Raw genomic sequence first — 24,927 nt, forward strand, 5'->3', positions numbered from 1 at the left:
ATCCTTCCTCTGTGTCGTGAGTCTCACCCGGGAATTGCTACACACGTGATACCTGCGTTGTGGCCTAGGTCTGTTTGGCTGGGGAGGGATAGGAGTGGGGGAAATGGCGGCCGAATATTCTCAGGGGAGTTTGGGCAATAGGGGCAGTGCGGGTGCAATGTTGGGGCCTTTCAACAGCATAACATGCAAACATCTCTCTTGTGAGCTTCCTCACAAACCCTTCAAAGGTTTCCTGAACTCCTGTTGTCATGGCGTGAAGGTGGTGGCAATTCAGAGCAGTGATGTCTAGCAAGTGAAAGAACAGTTTCTTATATCACTTCATCGTGGTCCTGGCACACTCTACCGTCGATATCGTGGAGTCTGACTGGTCCACCATGCGCATGTGTATGTTATAGTCCATGACACACTCTGGTTCCAAATGTGACGCCTGTTCTCGCAATGGTAATCTACGGAATCAGTACAGTGCATCAAGGGGCGGTGAACTGTTGACAAGAGGCTTACTTCTCTATTTTAGTTCCACACAGTTGCAAGGATGTTGTTGGCTTTGAAGAAGACAACCTCATTCCTGGCAAGTTTCCGCCCTACCTTGGCGATGTGACGCCGGTTCACCTTCACGGTTCCACAGATTCCCGTTTCATGCATGTGAAGATAACGAGCGAGAAGAGGGCTAGTGTACCAGTTGTCCAGGTAGAGGGCATGACCACGATGAAGGTAGTCTTCTATCATTGTCTTTACCACTGCTCCCGACAGTCCAATACTTCGATCTTCTATTATGTCTGTCTGTGCACCGGTGTACAAGACTATGTCTTGCACATATCCAGTCCTACAGTTGCACATAACAAAGATCTTGAACCCAAAATGGTACCTTTTGCTGGGTATATACTACCTAAATGAAATATTACCTCTCCACAACACGAGACTCTCGTCTATGACGAGGTCTCTATAGGGATAAAATGACGAATGAAAGGTTTGCCTCAGGTGATGAAAGACCAACCTAATTCGCCTCATTTTATCTGTGTCGTTCGCATTTGCTGGATCATGAGCATCATAGAAATGGAGGCGACTTAGAATTTGTTGAAACCGATTACGGCTCATCACTTGCCGAAATATTGGGGTAAACATAGCAGGGTCCCTTGTCCAGTAAGCAGGAATTCTGTTCTTTCGTATAATACCCATCAAAAGGACCAGGGCAAAAAATAGGAACATTTCTGAAAGGGAGACAGGGTAATCATTTATGATAGAATGCCTACTCCTTGTTCCCAATGTTTCACTCTCAAGGTGCTGGGTGCTTGCAAAAAGGTTGGTTTGGTATACAATCTGCTCCACGAATGCCTCACTAAAAAACAGGTGGAAAAAATCCAACCTGGTGGAATTACGGTGAATTCCGGGAGCAATGCAGCCAGAGCGCCCCTGCTCAGTGAAGGGGTGAATGAGGGGAGAAAAATCACTCCCATCCTCCCAATTCCATCCCACAAATCCCTCGTCCCCATCATCCCCATCACCGCCTTCGTCTGGGTGGGGAGGAGATCCTGGTGGGGGAGGTGGGGGAGAAGGAGTGCGGAGGGCTTCCCCACTGTCACTCCTCTTCCCTCTGCCTTTACTCTTTCCCTTTCCCTTACCCTTACAGCCTTGAGGAACATTAAGGGGCTGTGGGGATGAAGTAGTGGAATATTGGGGAGCATAAGACATGCTGGGGAGTGGTTCCTCCCCACCATCCCCCTCCATGACAACACCACGTGATTTTTCACGCACTCTAGCTCGACCACGTGTTAGGGGATATTGGGGAGCATAAGATGTGCTTGGGAGTGGTTCCTCCCCACCTTCCCCCTCCATCACAACCCCACGTGATACTGAACGCACCCGCATTCGCCCACGTGATACACTACGTCGCCTCACACTACCTAGGGAGAGCAATGATTCACTCACGTCACTCTCACTTTCCCTAATCCTCCCTGCACTTTCCCTTTCACTCCCCACTCCCTCCACGGCACTTCCTAACTCCCCAAACAAAATACTAGGCCCATACCTGCTCGTCCGACGTGGTGTGCGCTCTGGGCCACAATGAGTTATTACGTCATGTCCATACCACGTGGCAGCACGTCCCACGACTCCATCCTCGTCCTCGTCCTCATCATCGTCATCGAAATCTGGTTCCACATCACGTTGGGGCTGGGCATAGGATGTTGCACGTGGTTTCTTGGCCGGCTTCCCCTCTCTAGCAGCACGGTAAGTCACGTACTGCCTTTTCCTGGGAGACGGGACTTCTTCATCACTGCTGGTGGTTTCTTCCTCCTCTGGCTGCACATAATCTTTATCCACAACCTCGTCGTCCAGTGGGGAATCACTGTCGCCTGTAGAGGCGTCCAGGGCGGCATGAATTTCGCCCTCTGAGAGACCTCTCTTAGCCATGTCTGAGCAGGACCATCGCTACCAGGTGAGTGGACGAGCGGCGAGTTAGCGCGGGTCGCGCGGGGTCGCTGAGTGTCCCCGCCTGGTGGCAGGTAGGGGAAGGTCGTGCGAGGATACGTACCGCAAATCAAGCGCGAAATTTGAAAATTGTCGAAATTATGCACTTTGCAATTGCACAACGTACCGGTACGTCGCCGGGACTGGCAAATGCAAATCGTTGCAACGTACCCATACATCGACGGGATGGGGTGGGTTAATATTGTATATACTCACCTCTAAACCTCATTGTCTGGTGCTTTTGCATTTATTTCAATCTTTTATGTCCCTTATTGGTGTGAATTGGGTCTTAAATAGGTGCTATGCATGTCCAGTAGGGAGTTGTAGAGGTGTTTTTCTGAGTCAGGGTAGGTTAGGGTCCATAAGTATAAGTCCAGGAGGCTGGGACCCACTTTCTGGACATGCCTTTGACTCAATTGCATCGGATAGTAGAGGGATTACTCTATATATATTTTCAGTTCTCCCTTGACATCCACGGGGGTTAGGTAACAGAGACACCTGCAAATGTTAAAAATCCGTGGATATCTGCTGCCCCCTTAAAAACACCCCTAGACCTCCTTTAACCCTTTGGCTGCAGTGGCTGTGATGACAGCATAAAAAAATTGTGAGTTTTTGTCTCGTGTTTTAACCTTCTTTTCCTTAATCTTGAGAGCTAAAATTTCTGTCAGACAAACGTCAATCTTTTTACTATCATTTGCAACAAACTGCATGTCCGTAGGCAGTCCAAGCACAGAGAATGATTTGAGAGAATACAAGGTGTGTTTTGACTGTCTAATGCAAGTAATAGCCCAGGGAGGTGGAAACTTCCACCAAACCACAAGATTTTTTTCCATACTAAATAGGGTTACAGCCATGTTACCTCATCACAGTAATTGCAATAATGATAAAAATAAAACACTTCTAGCCAGTCTCCTATGATTTTGTTACGATATTCCTTTGTTTATATTAGACCTTAGCGAAACAGTAGAAACAGCAACGATGTGAGGAAAATCATTACAAACTTTATCAAACTTCATGAATGACTTTTACTACCACTTACTTTTATAAAGCTCATTGATATAATGTCATGAATCACTTCATAGCATTGCTGCACACTTTGCAACCGCAAAAATGTTCGCTAGCTAATGCTCTTCAGGGGGTATCACACGGTACCTGAAATCATGATTTGCCAAAGAAATCGTGGTAACTGCCCACGAAACCGTGGCAGCCGCCGAGGATTTCATCAGCAAAACTGGAATCGGTTCAAATCCATTCCTGCCTGTGAAACCAGGTACAAAATGTTTTCTCTGATAGCAGAGTTAACTGAATGGAGAACTTGGAGGCTATACTTCAATATTTTGTTTATTTTTTAGACGTTATATTTCCCTCCTAGAGTGCCTATTACTTTCCATTATATATGTTATTAATTATGAAAGCTTAAATAACCTTTTATATCGTGCACGGGTGAAATAACGATGCCAATAATTCAGTGGTTTACACTGGGGAGCGGGTACACCACACCACGCTGGGTGAAAAAGTATTGTATATATCTTGCTGTTCATTCAACACTGCAGATATGATGGCATCTGGGCAGATAGTATGGAAAAGGGCTGATGAAATTGCTCTCATTGATAAAATAAGGCCATTTCATTGTCATGAGAAGGCGGCTCCACAGCCACCTTTCATGGTTTTGGCCGACGCCGCTGCTTTCTTCTCAAGTGCCACCACTGCAAGAGCCAATGCAGCATTCACTTTCCCCTCAGCAAATTCAAGAAAAGCCATGTTGCGTCTGACATGTGTGACTCGTGTGAGGCAGTGGGGCAGACTCCGGTATGCTTTGTTTGCATTTTTGACAACAGTCGGCAGCGTTCGAGGAACGTGTGTGATAGGGTTTGTGCCTGGTTCCAGCAAATCAGGAACACGTTCCACCAGCAAACCATGATTTCAGGTACTGTGTCATACCCCCTTTAGCGTCATGACTTCTCTGATAATCTAAAAAATATCACTAAATCACTTATTTTATCACAGTAATTCACAAGAAATAGATAGAATTCACAATATAATATAAAATAACACTTTCAGCCACTCTGGTATGATTCCAGTGCAATTTGAGTGTGTATTGCTTCCTTTGTCTCGAGAAGGTAGCTCCACAGCCGCCTTTCGTGGTTTTGGCCGCCACCGCTTTTTTCTTCTCAAGTGCCACCACTGCAAGAGCCAATGCAGCATTCACTCTCCCCTCAGCAAATTCAAGAAAAGCCATGTTGCGTCTGATATGTGTGACTCGTGTGAGGCAGTGGGGCAGACTCCGATATGCTTTGTTTACATTTTTGACGATGGTCAGCAGCGTTCGAGGAACGTGTGTGATAGGGTTTGTGCCTGGTTCCAGCAAACCAGGAACGCGTTCCGTCGGCAAACCGTGATTTCAGGTACCGTGTGATACCCCCTTTAGCATCATGACTTCTCTGATAATCGCAAAAATATCACTAAATCACTTTTATTTTATCACAGTAATTCACAATGTAATATAAAATAGAATTCACAATATGATATAAAATAACACTTCCAGCCACTCTGGTATGATTTCAGTGTGATTTGAGTGCATATTGCTTCATATTACAGTACTTACAGAGAGAGAGAGAGAGAGAGGGGGGGGGAAGGGCACCAAACCGGTTTAGACCAGCTCATCAAGGGATACAAGGGAGAGGGGGGGGGTGCAGCAAACTGGTTCAGACCAGCTCACTGAGGGTATATGGAAGAAAATGAATACTCCCAGCCTCTCCTGATATTTCCCCTGCTGAATTAATGACATAAATAAATGAAATGGTCAAAAGGAAGAGACCACAAAAATGTTTGCTAGCTAATGCACGTAGCATTGTGACTTATTTGATTATCTCAAAAAATATCTCTAAATCACTTGTATTTTATCACAGTAGTTCACAATGTAATATAAAATAACACTTTCAGCCACCCTGGTATGATTTCAGTGCAATTTGAGTGCATAGTGCTTCATATTTCTTACGAGAGAGAGAAAGGGGAGGGGGGGAGAGGGCACCAAACCGGTTTAGACCAGCTCATTGAGGGGTACGAGGGAGAGGGGAGGGGGGTACAGCAAACTGGTTAAGACCAGCTCATTGAGGGTACACAGAAGAAAATAAATATGCCCAGCCTGTCCTAACTTTTCCTCTGATGAATTAATGGCATAAATAAATGAAGTGGCCAAAAGGAAGAGATCACAAAAACGTTTCCTAGCTAATGCGCTTAGCATCATGACTTCTTTGATTATTGCAAAAATATCACTAAATCACTTGTATTTTATCACAGTAATTCACAGTGTAATATAAAATATCACTTTCAGCCACTCTGGTATGATTTCAGTGCAATTTGAGTGCATATTGCTTTGTAGTACAAGAGAGAGAGAGAGAGAGAGAGGGGGGAGGGCACTAAACCGGTTAAGACCAGCTCATCGAGGGGTACGAGGGAGGGGGGGGGGGACAGCAAAAAATGCAGATTTTCCTGATCTACCAGATGACCCGCCGACATGTCGTAAAAGTACCCCTGCTAATACCAATACACCAGTCCTGTATGAGACAGCCCTAGCATGTATTCAATATGGACAGTGGGTGTTAGCACCGAAGTGGTGACATGTAGAGAGGTGTATGGTATGTAGGAGGACTACTGGGGCTTGAGAGCAGGCTTTGAAGCCTACGCCCAGAGTCGGACACACATTTAAAAAAAAAAAAAAAAAAAAAAAAAAAAAAAAACTGGTTCAAACCAGCTCATTGAGGGTACATGGAAGAAAATAAATACTCCCAGCCTGTCCTAACTTTTCTCCTGATGAATTAATGGTATAAATAAATGAAGTGGCCAGAGGGAAGAGTGTTATATTTGATTCATTGGACAGTGCCCTAACTAAAACAGCCATGAACTGTTCCTGTGATAATGTTACATTTGCAGTGAACAGTGTCAGCAGAGTTCAGTGGGATAAAATACTTTAGTAAATCCAACCCCGGTACTATATCCACCTGCGGATATTTAAAACCATTTATGTTATATCCACCCGCGGTTATTTAAAACCGTGTATGTTAAAAACGCAGATATTAAGGGATGACCATATATATATATATATATATATATATATATATATATATACATACAGTAATCCCTCCAATATCCGACATAATAGAGCCATAGGCAGGTCCGGATAGTGGTCCTGTCCGGATATTGGGCCCCAGCTTATGGACTTGTACTTATGGACCCTAACTCTGAAAAACACCTATACAGCTCCCTCTGGACATGCATTGCACCTATTTAAGACCCAAATCACACCAATAAGGGACATAAAAGACTGAAATAAATGCAAAAGAACCATAAAATGAGGTTTTAGAGGTGAGTTTATACAATATTAAACATTCTGGGTACTTACAAGTCCCTTGCTCCTGGACTGGTTTGAACCGCCAGTTTGCAGTCCACAGTTAATCCTCTGCACTCTAAATTCTAATTTCTTAACACTGCACAACACTGTAAATTCCTGTGTGTTCTAGTGGCAAGGTATTGCAGTTTATTCACTATTTATTCACAAAAAACAAGCACCTATGGCTTGCACTGTTATGAGTATCTGCTCTCCATCGGAGTTAAGCTGTGACTGTTGATGTTGGTGGGGTAACAGAGTTGCCAGATCGCAACAGCCACATTACCAATCTCCTCAACTTTCATTGTCAAATATAACTTTTCATTACCAAATTCGTAAAGCTAGCATATATTCTTCACTAATTATATATACAAGTGGAAATACATGTAATCACTCTCCTTATAACTAACACCATGTTGATTATTTTCACACTATGTAGGGTATCAGATTAATCAGAGAGAGCAAACAATCCACCATCTCCATCCTGTGTATCCTCATCTATCTATCTATCTATTGCCAGACGCCTCAATCCCGTTTGGGGTGGCCACAAACAAATCGCCTCCAAGTCGCCCTGTCCCCCGCCATTTCACTGCCCTGCTCCCAACTCACACCCCCCTCTCTCATATACCTCTCACCCCATCCCTTCCATCTCATCCTCGGCCTCCCCCTCCCTCTTCCCCCCTCCACCTCACTCACATACACTCTCTTCGTCAGTCTTTCGCCCTCCATCCTCTCCACATGGCCAAACCACCTCAGTGTGTTCCTCATAACGCTTCCTATCACATCCACATCCACACCACAACGCTCCTTTATATCCTCATTCGTCAGCCTGTCTCTCCATGTGACTCCACAGGCTCCTCTTAAATAACTCATTTCCACTGCTCTCACTCTTGACTTGTGTCCTTCCAACAATGTCCAAGCTTCACTTCCGTACGTTAGAGTTGGTATCACAATACTGTCATGTAGTAACTTTTTCACTTCCATGCTCACTTCCCTGTTTCTTATCACTGCTTTCAAGGAACCAGCAACCTTTCTTCCCTGCTGTACCCTTTCAAGCACTTCACCCTGGGGGTAGGGGGGTTTTCAAGAATACTCCCCCAGTATCCCTGCTTGTCGTAAAAGGCGACTAAAAGGGTTGGCGGAGGGTTAGTGCCCCTCCCCGGAAAACAACTAACTAAAAAAACAAACAAGAAGTGTATCCTCATACATGTGAAAAATCCATTTGGTAATGCATTATTCTAATGCATTACCAAACGAATTTTTCATTACCAAATTGGCCCACACTTGGTAATGAAAAATATCAAATGGCAACCTGGCAGGGGAGGGGGGAGGGGGAGGAAGGAAGGGGTGAAGGGACCATGGTGTAACAGCTGTTCGGCGCCAGGCGGGAATTTCAAATTATGGGAGGGAAAAAAGTCAGATTTTTTTCGAATTTTTTGCGGTTTTTGGCCCATTTTGGGAATATTGGATCCCAGGAGGATGTCTGGTTAGTGGGGATGTTCGGATATTGGGCGTTCGGATATTAGAGGGATTACTGTCCAGTAATCCCTCCACTATCCGATGTAATAGAGCCAAAGGCATGTCCAGAAAGTGGTCCTCTCCGGATAGTGGGCACCAGCCTCCTGGACTTGTAGTTATGGACCCTAGCTCAGAAAAACACCTATACAACTCCCTCTGGACATGCATAGCACCTATTTAAGACCCAAATCACACCAATAAGGGACATAAAAGACTGAAATAAATGCAAAAGAACCATAAAATTAGGTTTTAGAGGTGAGTTTATATAATATTAAACATTCTGGGTACTTACAACAAGTCCCTGGCTCCTGGACTGGTACTTATGGACCCTAACTCAGAGAAATACCTCCCTACTGCACATGCATAGCACCTAATACCCTATTCACACCAATAAGGGACATAAAAGAGTGAAATGAGGTGTTAGAGGTAAGTACAGTATGGAAAATACAGTACAGTACAATATGAAACATTCTGGGTACTTACAGCAAGTCCCTGACCATCTTGATGAATAACCGCCTCCTCTCAGACTCTGACAGTAAGAAGGATTTCCTGAAGCACTTGCAGTACACTGTTCATGAAGTCTTGCACCGAACTTAGTCATTTGCACTCAGAAGTCCATTCTCTTACCACTGCGCACTCTTGTCTTACTTATGCTCCATTGTAACTTTATGAAACAAGTGTTGCACTCTGTACTTAAAGTCTTTGCACTCATAAATCCATTTTCTGAACATAACACACTCTAGTTAATTTTAGCTACATTGAAAGTCTATTAAATCAGTCTCTTTTCACTCAGAATTCTAATTTCTTAACAATATGCACTGTGGCCAGCCATGACGAAGAGCGTGCACTCACGACAAGAGACGGGTGGTAAGTGGGGAGGATGCAGGGGCGCTCTAGCTGACGTCGGAGGAATGACGCACCAAAACAAAGCTGTCCCGCGCCGCCCGCGCCAAGTTCAAATTATGGGGGGGGGAAAAGTCGGATTTTTTTCAATTTTTTGTGTGGTTTTTGGACCATTTTGGGAATATTGGATCCCGGGACGATAATGTCCGGTAAGTGGGGATGTCCGGAAAGTGGGCGTCCGGATAGTACGGGGATTACTGTATATAAATATATACAGTATAAATATATATATATATATATATATATATATATATACATATGCAGAGTGTATACACGAATACAGTTTATAGTATGAGAAAACCCCTTTATTTGAAGGGTTTTTGTCAAGTAGTGTCCCTTCATATTTTTATCTTTTGGATAGTGATAGCAGTATAATGTAGATTGTCAGGTGGCCATTATGGGTTATTCTTATGTGATTTTATACATCCCTTTTCCAAAGCCAGAGACAGTTGTTATTCAGTGCATTGCAATCTGACTAGGTACGAGTATACTCATGTCTTAATTGATAGGGAGGTTTTGAGGAGTGTATGTCTGGTGGTGATTCTTGAAAGGTACTATTTGGGTGTTTGGCCATGAGTGCAGCTTTGTTTTGACCAATTTTACCCAGGTGTAATTGGAAATATTGATGTTCTGATGTTAGTGTGAAAACAACAAGTGCCTTGTAATGTTTGTTATTGCACAGCAGATTCATTATTACCTAATGGTATGTGTTCCACAGACTATTTTTTGCATGTGTCCATATTATCTGTGTGTATGACTAAATCTGAATTGGTGTGACTTTTCACAGTGGCTAGACCGACATGAGGTGAAGCGGTGGCATCCTCACCTATACACAGGGGATCTGGAGGGTGGGGTGTGGGTGCCAGGAGATGCAGTAGCAGACCCATATGCTGTGTGCTCTACCCTTGCTGCTCTCGCACAGCAGCAAGGTCAGTCACATCTGTATAGTGTGTGATCCCCAGTCCCATACTTCAGACTTCATATAAGGTGGCTGTTACAAAAATGCCTCAAATGCTCACTGCTATCGCTTGTTACTACTCCTCCATTATTTGAAGTTTTTTTTCCGAAGTACATATTCCTCCATTTCATTTTTGTACCTCATTCTTTGTCTTCCGCACCTCATTTCACCACCATATTTACATCCTTTTTATACACACTCCAGCTCTGTTTTCAGCAGACTTTCTCACTTTTCAACTTTCACAAATCACTATCTATCTATTTAAATACCTAGGCTGCTTCCCTCAAGGAAAGGGAGGTAGCCAAGACAGGACAACACACTCCCAATTTACGCATCCACTCAAACATATTCATTTGCATCTTAGCCCCAAAGGGGAGAAGGGACAGATCCTCACTGCACCACACCGCATGAGGGTCAACTGCACAGTGCAATCAGTGACATCTGCAGCAGGGCCTGACAGCAGAGCTGGTTTACCCCTGCCACATCATAGTAGACCCCGTCCCCTTACCTGCACTTGACCTGATTAGCTGATCAGACCAACTGCGGGAGAATATCCCCTCAGGGCTGCGTCATCATTTATACATTCACAATTTCTCTCCATTGTCATGGACAGGCACTCTTCCTTGGTCAACAGACATCCCTCTCGCATCCAACGGTCTCTTCACACTGTTCATCCATCCTATTCGTGGTCTCCCTCTCAGCCTTACACCTCTCACATCAGATCTAGTTATCTTTTTCACCAATCGCTCATTATCCACTCTCTTCATTTGCCCAAACCATCGCAGCACCCTCTGCTCAACTCGATCAGCCATCTCCCAAACAACTCCAGTTCTCCATCGCACTTCTTCATTTCTCACTTGATCCATACGCGTCACTCCACACATACTCCTCAGACACCTCATCTCTATTACATTCAAACTTTTCCTCTCTGCTACACTCATATTCCATGTTTCAGCCCCATATAACGCAGTCGGTACGACAACACCTCTTTACACCCATTCTAAGCGAACGACATCTAAAGACTTTTTTCATTCCTCCAAGCACCTTTCCTACTTCATTCACTCTAAACTTCACTTCTGCATCTATTCTTCCATCCACAGCAACATGTGACCCTAAGTATTTAAAACACTCTACCTCCTCAAGCAACTCACCATTCAAAACTATATTCATCCTCTTACCATCTACTGACCTCGAACACTTCATCACTTTACTCTTATTCTCATTTACTTTCAATTTCCTCCTTTCACACACCCTTCCAAACTCCTCTACTAACTGTCTCAATCTCTCCTCTGAATCAACCACCAGTGCATTATCATCTGCAAACATCAGCTGCTTCAGATTCCACTCTCTACCATCAACATTCACCAGACTCAGACCTCCACCTAAAACTCTTTCATTCACCTTCCTTACAATGCCATCCATATATATATTAAACAGCCAAGGCGACATCACACATCCCTGCCGCAGTCCCACTCTCACGGGAAACCAATCACTCACAGTATTTCCCACTCTTACACACACTCTACTATTTACATAAAAACTTTTCACCCCTTTTAGTAACCTACCATCAAGTCCATACAATCTTAAAACAGTCCATAAAGCCTCTCTATCAATTCTATCATAGACTTTCTCTAAATCCATGAATGCCCAAAACACATCCTTGCCTTTCGCTAAATACTTTTCACACACTTGTATCACAGCAACACACCTGATCCATGCATCCTATCCCTCTCCCAAAGCCACACTGCTCATCACCAATCACTCCCTCTGTACCCTCTCTAACTCTCTTAATTAACACTCTACCATACACCTTACCTACAACACTCAACAGACTTACACCCCTAAAGCTACTACATTCATACTTATCACCCTTACCTTTATACAGTGGGACCACACAAGCATTTGCCCAGTCAGTTGGCACCATACCTTTCACAAAGCACACATTCAACAATCTTACCAACCAGTCAACATTAGTCATTCCACCACCCTTCAGGCATTCCACAGCACACCCATCCATACCTGCAACATTCCCTTTTTTCATCTCCTTTACTGCCTCCTGCACTTCCTCCTTCGTGATTAAAGAATCATTCAACTCTCCCAACTCATTTATTCCTTGCACCCCTCCATCCGCCACAATGTCAGCCACCCTTTCCTCCTCTATGTTTAACAATCTTTGAAAATACTCTGCCCATCTCTTCCTTACTACAGCCATCTCATTTAACATCCTTCCATCCTCTGCTTTTATTCGCTCTTCCTTCCCAGACTGTCCCTTTTGCACCCTTTTCACCTCCTTCCAAAAAATTTTCTTATTCTGTTGAAAATTCTCAGTCAACTGCCTACCCCACCTCTCATCTGCACAGATCACATTATTTCTTATCCTATTTATCTACACACCACATTATTTCTTATCCTATTCATCTACACACCACACATATTCCACATTAATCCAGTTTTGACTGTTTTTTCTCTAGACTTTTCATTCTCCTGCCACACCAAAGTTTCACATCCATATGCTAATGTGGGCATCATCACTCCATCATGTAGTCCTTATGCAACCACCATGCTTAGACCTGTGATTAGTACCTGGGCTTTTGTCATACCAGCTACTTTCCTTCCCTATGACACTCTGCTTCATTCTTCCTTTGCACATTTGCCTTTCTTTTCTTTTCTATTGTTGTTCCAGCTCCTTGACCAGTTTTGGTCACTTCATTCATCAGCACATCACACTAAGGGTTACCTTCTCTTGCAGCTTTTACTCACATCTACAGTTACAGCAAACTCACAATTGTCCAGCATAATTCAGCCCCCCACCCCAAGATATTGCAGAATACTGGATATTGTGTCTGCACCCGCAATTGGCTGTTCATTCGGGGTTGAGCTGTAAAATGTGCTGCTACCCTAAGCTATCCGTCAAGACCTCTCTATTCTAAAAACTTTCCAACAGTGTTACCCATGAGTAAAAGATTAAAATCAAGCTTAAAATACAGAACAGTATTGATACAGTACACTCATGAGCACCAAGTTCAGCTCAGGGGTGCTGCCTTCATATCCCTGTGTACCTAGGGAAGAGGGGAGAGGGGGGTGAAATGAGCTCCACCTGCCTCTACCCTAGCTCCCAGCCCTCCCCCATACCCCTACCCAATCTGCCCCCACCCATCATTCTTAACTGGCAGTTGCATCTCAAGCTGACCTCATACTTAATACTCTTGGTCACACTACTCCTAAACAGACATGAATCTATCTGTCTATCTATTGCCAGATGCCCTAATCCCGCACGAGGTGGCCACAAACAAATCGCCTCCACATCGCCATGTCCCCCTCCATTTCACTGCCCTGCTCCCAACTCACACCTCCCTCTCTCATATCCCTCTCCACTCCATCCCTCTATCTTATCCTCAGTCTCCCCATTCCTCGCCCCCCCTCCACCTCACTCACATACACTCTCCTTGTCAGTCGCTCACCCTCCATCCTCTCCACAAGGCCAAACTACCTCAGTGTGTTCCTCCTAGTGCTTCCTTTCACATCCATATCCACACCACAATGCCCCTTTATATCCTCATTTGTCAGCCTGTCTCTCCATGTGACTCCACAGGCTCCTCTTAAATAACTTATTTCAACTGCTTTCACTCTTGACTTGTGTCTTTCCAACAACGTCCAAGCTTCACTTCCATACGTTAGAGTTGGTATCGCAATACTGTCATGTAGTAACTTTTTCACTTACATGCCCACTTCCCTGTTTCTTACCACTGCTTTCAAGGAACCAGCAACCTTTCTTCCTTGTTGTACCCCTTCAGGCACTTCATCCTCCAAATTTCCATCCTTACTCATCACACTCTCTAAGTACTTAAACGTACTCACATTTTCCATTTCCTCACCATCCAACCTCACTGTACATTCACTGACTTCACCTTTCTCAAAGACCATCACTGTACTCTTCCCTACATTCACCTTTAGATTCCGTTTCTTACACACTCTCCCAAACTCATCCACCAAGCCTTGCAGCTCCCCTTCATCTTCACTCAACAACACAGTATCATCTGCAAACAACAGTACAGGGAGTTTCCAAACACTATCGTCTCTCACCAGGGCCACTCCAACATCCACTACCCTACCTTGTACCTCTTTTATTACCCCATCCATGTACAGATTGAACAACCATGGAGACATGACTCATCCCTGTTTCAACCCAACCTTCAAAGAGAAAAATTCACCCAGTTCACCATCCACACGCACTGCAGCCTTAGCACCATCATACATACTCTTCACAGCTTTCATCAACTTCCCATTTGCTTCATATATTCTTAATACATTCCACAATCTGTGTCTATCCACCCTGTCATATGCTTTCTCCAAATCCATGAAGACTGCATACAACTTCTTTCCGCTAAAGATCTAAGAATGAATATCTGATCTACACAACCTCTTCCCATCCTAAAGCCTTCCTGTTCTTCTCCAACTAATTCCTCTGCTATTTCCCTAACTTTGTCAATAAGTATTCGACCATACACTTTTCCTGTTACACTAAGAAGACAAATGCCCCTATGATTACCACACACTTCTTTTTCCCGTTTTCCTTCGTACAAGGGAATAATTATACCTGACTTCCAATCCTCCGAGACTCTACCTTCCTCCCAGGCCAATCTGCACATCTTCCACATCCGTTCTACTACTATCTCTCCCCCATGCTTCAGCATTTCACCACACATTCCATCAATTCCTGGGGCATTCCCCATTTTGACTTTCTTCATTGCTTCCACAACTTCTATCCTACTGATTTCTTCCTGTCTTCTCACCTCCCTCCTTCTCCCAACCATTCCCCAGCCACTTGTACTCGCCTTACTTCCATTCTCTGTGTTCAGCAATTCCTAAAGTGTTCTCTCCATCTGCTCACTTTTTCTCCCTTCTCCACTAATAATCTACAATTTTATCTTTCACTCCCCTACTAACTTCACTGCCACCCTTAGTCTCTTCACCTCTTTCCAGAACATTTTCTTACAGTCCCTCCACTTTACACTCAAATTCCTTCCAAATTCCTCATCCACTCTCTTCTTACTCTCTCTTACTAATCTTAACACCTCTCTCTTCCTTTCTATATATAACTCTCTCTTCCACCTCTCAACTTCTTCCATGCCCCCATTTCTCATCCATTCATTGTATGCTTTCTTCTTGTGTGCCACAGCCTGTCTCACCTCTTCATTCCACCACTAGGATATGTGAAAAGTATATAACATAACTATCAACATGGTGCAGCAAGAAACTAATTCATTACAATGGTGACAGTAAAACAAAGAAGCCGGTGGGCTACATCCGCATACTATTTTGAGTACGTGGTGCATAGTGATGCAGTACATTCTTTGGAAATGTGCCACATCTGCCACCATGGACATGTATGAGACAGGTTGGTAGCCTTGCATCAGTGGCTTAGGGCCCTGCCACAGCCCTCAGACAGCAGGCACCACCCTCTAACTAGTATCGGTATAGGTCTAATTTTATGGTATCGGTATTGGTCAAAATTTTGGTATTGATACATCTTTATTTTCGAATGTTATTATCTTGGAAAGTACAGCACTTTGGGAAACAAATTGAAGACCATATTACTCACCAACTTTTCCTCCTGTGAATGAAAGTATCTCCAGTTTTGTAGGTTATTGCATTGATGAGTAGTGACATCAGGAAGAGAACTAATTTTCGGCGAGGGAGCAGGACATATTTGTGCGTCTGCCCACAGTGCTGACTATAGCCTTGCTCTCAGTGTGATAACTTTCCACCACATGATAAACTAGACACTGTTGCATCCAAGGCATGCCTTATGGCATTATCATTGAGCCCTTTTTGAGTATTCTTGGAAAGAGGCTTGGCATGGGTGGATGATGCAGTTGGCTACTGGCAGAACAGCCAGACAAATAGGAACCTGAAGACATCTTTGTACACCTGGCAAAGCACGTGACAGACTGACTCTCACCTGTGTGCTATGGAGGGACTCCCTCCCTACCTTTTGGTAGTGAGATGAAATGGCAGCCGGTTCAAATGGTGGCAGGAAGACACTTGCATGTATAGCTGCTACCCAGCGGCCATATAGCACCCTGAATGTGATGTGTATAGCCGTTACCCGGCGGGTAGGGGTTAATAATCTTCGGCGACTTAGCATTTTGCATGAACAAGGTCGTAATTTTTGCGCTTTTCATATTTTCTGAGCTTGATGACCTTTGACCCCTGACCTGACAGATGTAATCATGCCTGTATGAAACACATTTGCAGTTGGTTAAGTAAAAACCCATCACTAGGCAAGGTATCATAAATCGGGGATGATTTAATGTGTAAATTATAGGGACGCATTTTTGAGCCTTGTGATTCCCCCCTAACCAAGTCCTAAACCCACCCAAATGTGTCAAAAAAAAAAATAAATAAATAAAAAAATAAAAAAATTAAAGCCAATCTAAATGGCCTAACAGCTGTAAAAGAAGCTATCCTAAGCCTGACACCTGTAAATAACTCACTCAAACCAAAGTAAAATCTGAAAATCTTATATAATAGGTCATAAAATATCAAACACCTCTCATCACTTACTGCATATAGGTCCATGTCCAGTTCTGGTCGTCATCCTTGCTGTCCCCCCCAAGGCTAGGGGACATGTGGTGCTCACTAGCACTCAGTCATCCTTCTCAAAGCCCATTGTTAAACTGGAGCTTGGCCATCGTTAGGCAGGATAGGGTGGTATTTCTACCCCTGGGGTATTGCATATAGGGGTATCGTAAATCGGGGTTTGCCAGTACTTATTAGTGCCTAAGCATGCAAAGTTTCATTCCATTTCATCCACCCACTATGGAACTAGGGAACTTGAAATTTGCAGAATGGCCCACCAGAAGTATAACTTCTAGTTGGCGCTGCCAGCGATTGGTATTGGGTTTCGACACTAAAGTAAAACCTTAATATAACGGATTCAGTATACTGGAATTTGCTTTTAACGGACTTGAGGAGCCAACTGGACTAAATTCTTATACAGTACCCTCGCGTCCAACACGCGTTTGTCCAGCACGATTCGCGTCCAGCACGGAGAGCAAAAAATTAGTATGATTTAATATGATTTAAGTACAGTACCCTCGCGTCCAACACGCGTTAGTCCAGCACGATTCGGGTCCAGCACGGAGAGCAATTAATTAGTATTATTTAATACGATTTAATTACTGCAACACGAGTGTGTTAGCACAACACGCACAGAGCTCCGAGAAGTGGGTGAAATCCGCAGAGTTCACTCTAGCACGATCACCCCCGGTCCAACACGGTCATACTGGACATTCCCATGATGATGATAGCCAATGAAAAACTTCTGATCAAGTAGCCTTCACCGCCCGCTATCATGATGTGATTGTGATGCCGCCCAATTAAAAACGCTTCTGGTGTCACGTGATGTTTTGTTTAAATTTCTCCCGCCACAGCGCCACTCAGTTGCATAATTCGCATTGGACGGTGCTTTTTTCTCGCTGCACTTTCTGCCCTTGTTACTGCATTTTACCCTGCTCACGATGCCTAGGAAGCCTTCTGAGAACCCCAAGAAGCGGCGGCATCTCCCTCAGGCCACCAAGCTAGAATTCATCGAGAGGCAGAAGAAAGGGGAGAGGAATTTCAAAGGATTTATGAGGGAGGTTGAGGAGGAGCAGCAGCCATTATCCGCCAGTGACACCAGCAGCCATTCTCGAGGGACCCTGTAGTACTACCTACAGTCTCGGATATCACCTTCCATTCCCAGCAAGCCCACCAACATTATCCTAAAAGGTTAGTTATCATTCATAGTACAGCACCATTTATTATAATTACAGTAGTACCAATATATGCATAGGTATATGGTAGGTATTTAGGGTGACTTTTCCTAGGGTTGCCGACATAATTCATTTGTCCCCATAAGCACTGTTGTTTGTCCAACACGTTTTTGGTCCAACACGTGACCCATGCATGACAATATTACCGTGTTGGACACGAGGGTACTGTATATTGGGAAAAGTCCGATACAGCCAGAAGCTGTCCAGACTGCCTGACCTCAGTCCAGAACGGCCATAATGTCACTCTTCTTTTTTGGGAAAAGTCCACTAAATACGACTTCAGTCTGGGCCAGTGATGCCTGACATCAACCAGCTCAAGCAGGCGGCTGACCAGGACAGCTTCACAAATGAGGAAGTGGAGGAATGGCTGGATGAGGATTCTGACGTCCATGGCTACCACCACCTTGCCGGGGAGGAAATTGCAGGACAGGTCTCCCGCTCAGCAGTGCATGAGGAGGAGGAGGAGCAGGAAGGAGAGGCAGGAATACCAGGCTCCTCCATACCTACTGTAATCAACACCACAGACCACATCCTCTGCTTCTTGGATCACGACGATGATTCGGTAGTTGGGGAGTATCACACAACCCTCCGTCAAGTGAGACAAGATCTACAAAAGGTGATGATAGAGAGAAAAATACAAGCGAAGATAAGTGACTTCTTCAAGCCTGCCGCATCCAGCTGCACTCCTGCTCCAGCCTCAGTTTCATGCCGCACCTCTGGCTCTTAGAGTGATGTCTCCCTGCCATCACTTGCCTCAACATCGTCCCTGCACATCATTTCCCCGGAAGTCCCTGATACACTGCTTGAGGGTTACAAGTGATAAGTGAAATATACAAAGTGAACATCTTTAGTTTGTAAGATTGTAAATTATAAGGTTTATAAAGTGTACAGTACAGTATTTGAAAAGTGTGTAAAATTAAGTTGTAACAATAAAGTATTTTCTAGGTCCTAAAAAATTAGAAAAGTGGTCTACAGTAATATTAAGTGCTCATGTTAATGGAACACCTTTAGTTATAAGTGTATAGTATGTACAGTATAAGTTAAGTTTCAAAATTAAGTTCTGAACATGTGCCTTAAAGTACAGTACTGGTTTAGTGTAAGTGCCTTTAAGTTAAATAAGTGCATCACCCACCTCTCCAGTATAATCATCTCTACTGTACAGACTCCACCAATTGACCACTTCAGCTGGGTTCACCATCCATCCATCCATCATCCAATCCTATGTTTCCCCATGAGGAGCGCAGGAACCCAGGGCAAGGCAAGCTGGTCCTACATTTAAGATGAGAGTGACCAGCCTCATGTATCCCTGAGTGGCATTATGTGAGCAATAAACAGGGCTCTTGCTAACTGCCGATGGTTGCGAGCCACTTGGCTCCTAAGGTTTCAGATTTATGAGCCAAATAAATTTTTAATGGCCAAACTGAGTACGAGTCGCAATATTTGTAAACAAACCATCTCGGGTACGTTCGGGCTTTAGTTCGGGTACGCCTGGCAATGTTCGTCGATCTGTCTTTAAACATTCACAATGGCGACAAGGAAAGACTTTGGAATCGATCACAGCGAGCTTTTTTTGTTCATTTAAGTGAGAGTTACTTATTTTGTAGTGTACTGGGTTTTGAAGTGGATGTATTTTCTCCTTGCCAAAAAGTGACTTGCATGTAAAATTTGTTCGCCAAAGGGAAAAAATACTCGCATTTGCGAGCTATGGTTCGCCAAACAAGAACCCCGAATAAACCCCAGCCATCCCTTGGATATAAACCTACACTAACTCAGTCTGATTGGAGTGCCTTAATTACTCACCAAACCACCAAGCACGATAATTTGGTTATATGGTTTCCACCCAGCATAGTAAATGGTTTCCTGGTGTACAGGAAACCATTTGGCTTGTCACTCAGTGTAGAGTCACTCATAGGCAGAAGGAAGAGGAAAGAGTAAAGGAAAGAAAGACAGAAGAGGAAGTGTAAAGTCACCCATAGACAGAAGGAAGAGGAAAGAATGAAGGAAAGAAAGACAGAAGAGGAAAGAAGGACGAGAGGAAAGGGCAGATACCCATTGCAGCACTACATCGAGTGAGTGGATAGTGAGTGCCCCCATCACCACAATAAGGTAAATAAAAGATATGTTTATCAGTGTACAGTACACTAATATTATATACATTATACCATTTGATTATTGTAGTGAATGTACAATACAGTACGGTACTGCAGTGGTAGTGGAAACAGTTGGTGATGCTAAGGTGCAAACCGTTGGTGCGATCCGGACTGTCTGATGTATCGGAAAATGTCTGGGTTAGCAGGGGAAGTCCAGATATTGCTTTTATCAGACTTTCACTTTTTTTGGACTGGCTTGTGCCACAATTAGTCTGTTATAGTGACCGTGTACTGTACATATCATTTTTGTAGGGAGGTACAGGTACAGGTGTACCTTAGTTTAATGATGTAATTGGCTAGGTAAAAACCCATCGTTAGGTGGGGTATCATTTATCTGGGTAGTTTTAACATGTAAAGTAATGGGATGCATTTTTCAGCCTTGGGTTTCACCCCAGCAAGTCCAAAACCCACCCAAATGAGGCCAAAAACAAATTTAAAGCAAATCTAAATGGCCTAACAGCTTTAAAGGAATAACCTAAGCCTAATACCTGTAAATAACTCACAGAAACCAACAAATACATCTGAAAATCATACACAATAGCTTAGAATATATCAAACACCTCTCATCACTTCTTGTAAGTCCATGCCCAGTCCTGGTCATCATCCTTGCTATCCCCCCCAAGGCTAGGGGACATGTGGTGCTCCCTATCACTCATTCACTCCTCCTCAGAGCCCTCAAACCCCATCCCCGGGGGAGGGTCAGAGAGGGAGGAAGCCTGGCAAGGTGGGGTGATTGTAGTGGGAGACTGATGCACTGGCACTGGGGATGACAATGGGGTGCAATGTGATGACTCAGGCAGTGGCGATGGGGTGCGATGCGGTGGCTCAGGCGTTGGCGTTGGGGTGCAATGCGATGGCTCTGGGGATGGCGATGGAGTGTGATGCAATGAGAGAGAAGGTGGTGAGGGAAACAGCTGGGATGACCAGTGAGGTGGCGAGGGAGACAGCTGCGATGACTGATGAGGTAACAATGGAGTCAGATGTGGTGGCGTACGTCATGGTGAGGGAGACAGAGGCAGTGGGCGAAGTGGTGTGGGAGATGGAGGCTGGAGCGAGGAAGGCAGCGATGGAGTGCCGGAGTGCCGCAGTGGAGATACAGGTGACACGGGAAACGGGGATCGGCTGGAGGTTAGGTCCAGCACTAGGGGCTGAGCACACCCTTGGTGGGAGGAGGCCCTGGGTGTTTCTCTGCTGGTCAATGGCTGGGGAGATGCTCTGCTGGCTGAAGGCTGGGGAGGTGCTCTGCTGGTCGAGGGCTGGAGAGATCCTCTGTGGGTCACTGGCGTGGTGGGGGTCTGTTTGAAAAAGGCAGCGATTGTAGTCTGCCTGGCCACCTTCTTCTTTTCCTCCAGCATCGTCCTATACACCTTCATCTCCTCCTCCAGCCAATCAGCGTGTCCTTGCTTCGTCCTGGAAGAGAGTCATGCGTGCACATAAGTGCAATGATCTTGTCCAGCTTGGTCACCATTTCCCTGAGAATTGTTGCTTCTTCATGGGAGAGGGTCATGTGTGCACATAAGCGCAATGATCTTGTCCAGCTTGGTCACCATCTCCCTCAGAATTGTTGCTTCATCCTGGGAGAGGGTCATGTGTGCACATAAGCGCAATGATCTTGTCCAGCTTGGTCACCATCTTCCTCAAAATTGTCATATTGAGGGCTTGCACTTCAAGGAAAACCTCCTCCTCCTCCTGTGCCTCCTGGTGCACCTGCTGAATCTCCATATTGAGGAGCCCCTCATTGCTGAGCTCCTCCCTGTGGGTTTCCAGGACCTCCTCTACATACTCCTTGTTGACTTCCCCAAAGCCCACCTCGTGCAACAGTTCAATAATTTCCTGCTGCACACACTGCACCGGCGGAGCTTGCACACCCTCAGGAAAGCTGGTGAAGTAGTGGACGCACTCTGGCCACAGCTTCCGCCACACACCGTTCATGGTGGGCTGGCTAACTTCCTGCAGTGCTGCAGTGATGTTCTCAATGGTGTGGCATATATTTTACCCTTTCCAGAACATTCGCACTGTCATCTTGTTGTCTGTCACAGGCCCTCACTGACTTCTGCATAGTGCGGCAGAGGTAAAACGCCTTAAAAGTAGCGATCACCCCTTGGCCCACGGGTTGCAACAATGACGTGGTGTTGGGGGGCAGGAACACCACTTCAATGTTGCTTGCCCACTCCTTCATTGCGGGAGGGTGGCTAGGCGCTTTGTCTACCACCAGGAGAAATCTGTTCACCAGATTCTCCCTGGAGACATACCTCTTGAGGACACGAGAGAGGTAGGAGTGAAAATCGGATGAACTGATGTCAGAAGTCAGCCAGGCCTTCTTGTTAGAGTTCCAAATCACCCCCAAGATTTTCCTTCACATGCTCCACCAGAGCAGTGGTAGACAAGGAGCGGCTTCAACTTGAGGTCTCCCTCGGCGTTGTCCCCCAGCTGCAGTGTAAGCTGGTCCTTCAAGGCCTTAAACCCTGGCATAGACTTTTTGTCTTTTGCAAGGAATGTCTTTGAGGACATTCTTTTCCAAAAGAGCCCAGTCTCATCAAAATTCAACACCTGCGTTGCACTGTAGCCACCTTCCATGATACGTTTCAGCTCATCAGGAAACACTGCTGCTGCCACCATATCCGCACTCACCGCCTCACTGTACTTCTTCACCTGGTGCATATTAGTGTGCCTCTTGTAGCAGTCAGACCACCCAGGGGTAGCCTTAAATGTCTTGCTATCATCAATATTCCACATCACCTTAATTTCCTTCCACAGTGAGAGAGCCTTGGTGAAAATAATTGCCTGACTCATGGGTGCCTTCCTCCTGTTCTTTTCCTTCACCCATGTGCAGAGTATCTGCTCCATCGCAGGTGCTCTCTGGCTGGTGATACGGGAGGTGAATAAGGTTGCAACCTCCCTAGCGGCCGCCTTAATGGCCTCCCCTTTCTTGATGATGGTGGAGACAGTCAACTGGGCCAGGTGGAGAGCTGAGGCAATGATACATGCACCCTCACCTTTGTCGTGGCACTTAGGAATATCTAGTTTCACTTCCAGAGACACAGTGTTATGAACACACTTTGCAAGAACATCATCAGCACCAGCATTAGCAGGCTGCTTACCACCCTGACTAGGGTCTCCACTAGCACCACAACTAGCCCTACCACTTGCAGCACCATTACCAGACATAATCACATTTATTTAAGCCAAAAATCACACAGAATTGCACTCCACACACGATTACTATCACTGCTCTACTCTCGGCACTGCTCGTACTCAGATGCACTACGATAGCGGCTTGTGTAACGTTGGTGATGCAACACGATTGGGTTTGGGCAAGCGTAAGAGAGTTCCTGACTGAGAGATAGACGGTGTGAGAAGAACGATATGGGTGAACGCAGGGTCAGCAATGGCTGTGGGGGCTGCACGAGCATTTCTACATGTCTTGGGAGGCGGGCAGGCTCAGCTGGCCCCAGGAACACGCGCGATTCAAAATTTTTCCCAATTGCCTGTGGACGTGACGTCGGAGGGCCCATCGTTAAACTGGGGCATGGCCGTCACCCAGCAGGGTATGGTGGCATTTGTATCCCCGTCACTAAGCTGGGGTATCGCATCTAGGGGTATCGTATATCGAGGTATGTCAGTATACGTACATATATATATATACTGTATATATATATATATATATATATATATATATATATATACAGTATATATATATATATATATATATATATATATATATATATATATATATATATATAAGCAACGTTGGGTCTGGTTAGTACTTGGATGGGTGACCGCCTGGGAACACCAGATGCTGTTGGCATCCCTACGTCAAGTGGGGTTGGTGGAGGATTAGTGCCCCTCCCTGTAAAACAATTAACTCTAAGCCATTGGCCACCCCATTTGGGATACATGGCATCTGGCAATGGATGGATGGATGGATATATATATATATATATATATATATATATATATATATATATAAGTAATCCCTCCACTATCCGACGTAATAGAGCCATTGGCATGTCCGGAAAGTGGTTCTGTCCGGATAGTGGGCACCAGCCTCCTGGACTGGTACTTAAAGACCCTAACCCAGCTTAACTTTGAAAGCCACCTAAATAACTCCCTACCAGACATGCATAGCACCTATTTAAACCTATTTAAGACCTTATTCACACCAATAATGGACATAAAGCATCAAATAAATGAAAAGGAACCAAAGAATGAGGAATTAGAAGTGACTGTACCTCAGCCAGTGTACTTACATCATGTTTGTGGCTGCCTTTCTAAGGTTTTGGCAGTGGTGAAAATGCTCTTGAAGCACGCACAGTAATCCAGTGTTGTGCTGCACTTAATTCTTTGCACTGTGAGTTATAATTGTTTAACACTGCACATTGTTCTTAACTGCACCACATCGGTTCTAACCACCAGATAAACTGCCAATTTGCACTCCACAGTTGATCCTTTGCACTCTAAGTTCAAATTTCTTAACACTGCACAACACTGTAAATTCCCATGGGGTCTAGAGGTGAGGTATTGCAGTATATTCACTGTTTATTCACAAAAAAATGAGCACGTGTGGCTTCCAGTGTGATAAGGATCTATTCACAGTTGAAGTTTGGGAGTAACTGTTGATATCGGAGAAACAGAGTTGCCAGATCGCATCGGCCACATTACCAATCCTCTCAACTTTCATTACCAAATTTAACTTTTCATTACCAAATTCGTAAAGCTAGCATTTAT

General features: G+C 44.8%; 1 protein-coding gene across 1 annotated transcript in view; it reads left to right on the top strand.

Moving 5' to 3' along the window:
- LOC145392951 (pyruvate dehydrogenase phosphatase regulatory subunit, mitochondrial-like) overlaps positions 1-24,927 on the top strand; it is an 865,738-nt gene that overhangs the window by 127,017 nt on the left and 713,794 nt on the right. The window contains exon 6 of the mRNA XM_080267241.1: positions 10,062-10,203. Within this exon, the coding sequence (XP_080123367.1) occupies positions 10,062-10,203 (142 nt within the window). The remainder of the gene's footprint in view (positions 1-10,061; positions 10,204-24,927) is intronic.

The sequence above is a fragment of the Coenobita brevimanus genome, chromosome 23, assembly GCF_032717465.1.
Source record: "Coenobita brevimanus isolate Jiangsu-jjx chromosome 23, ASM3271746v2, whole genome shotgun sequence".
Lineage (NCBI taxonomy): Eukaryota > Metazoa > Arthropoda > Malacostraca > Decapoda > Coenobitidae > Coenobita > Coenobita brevimanus.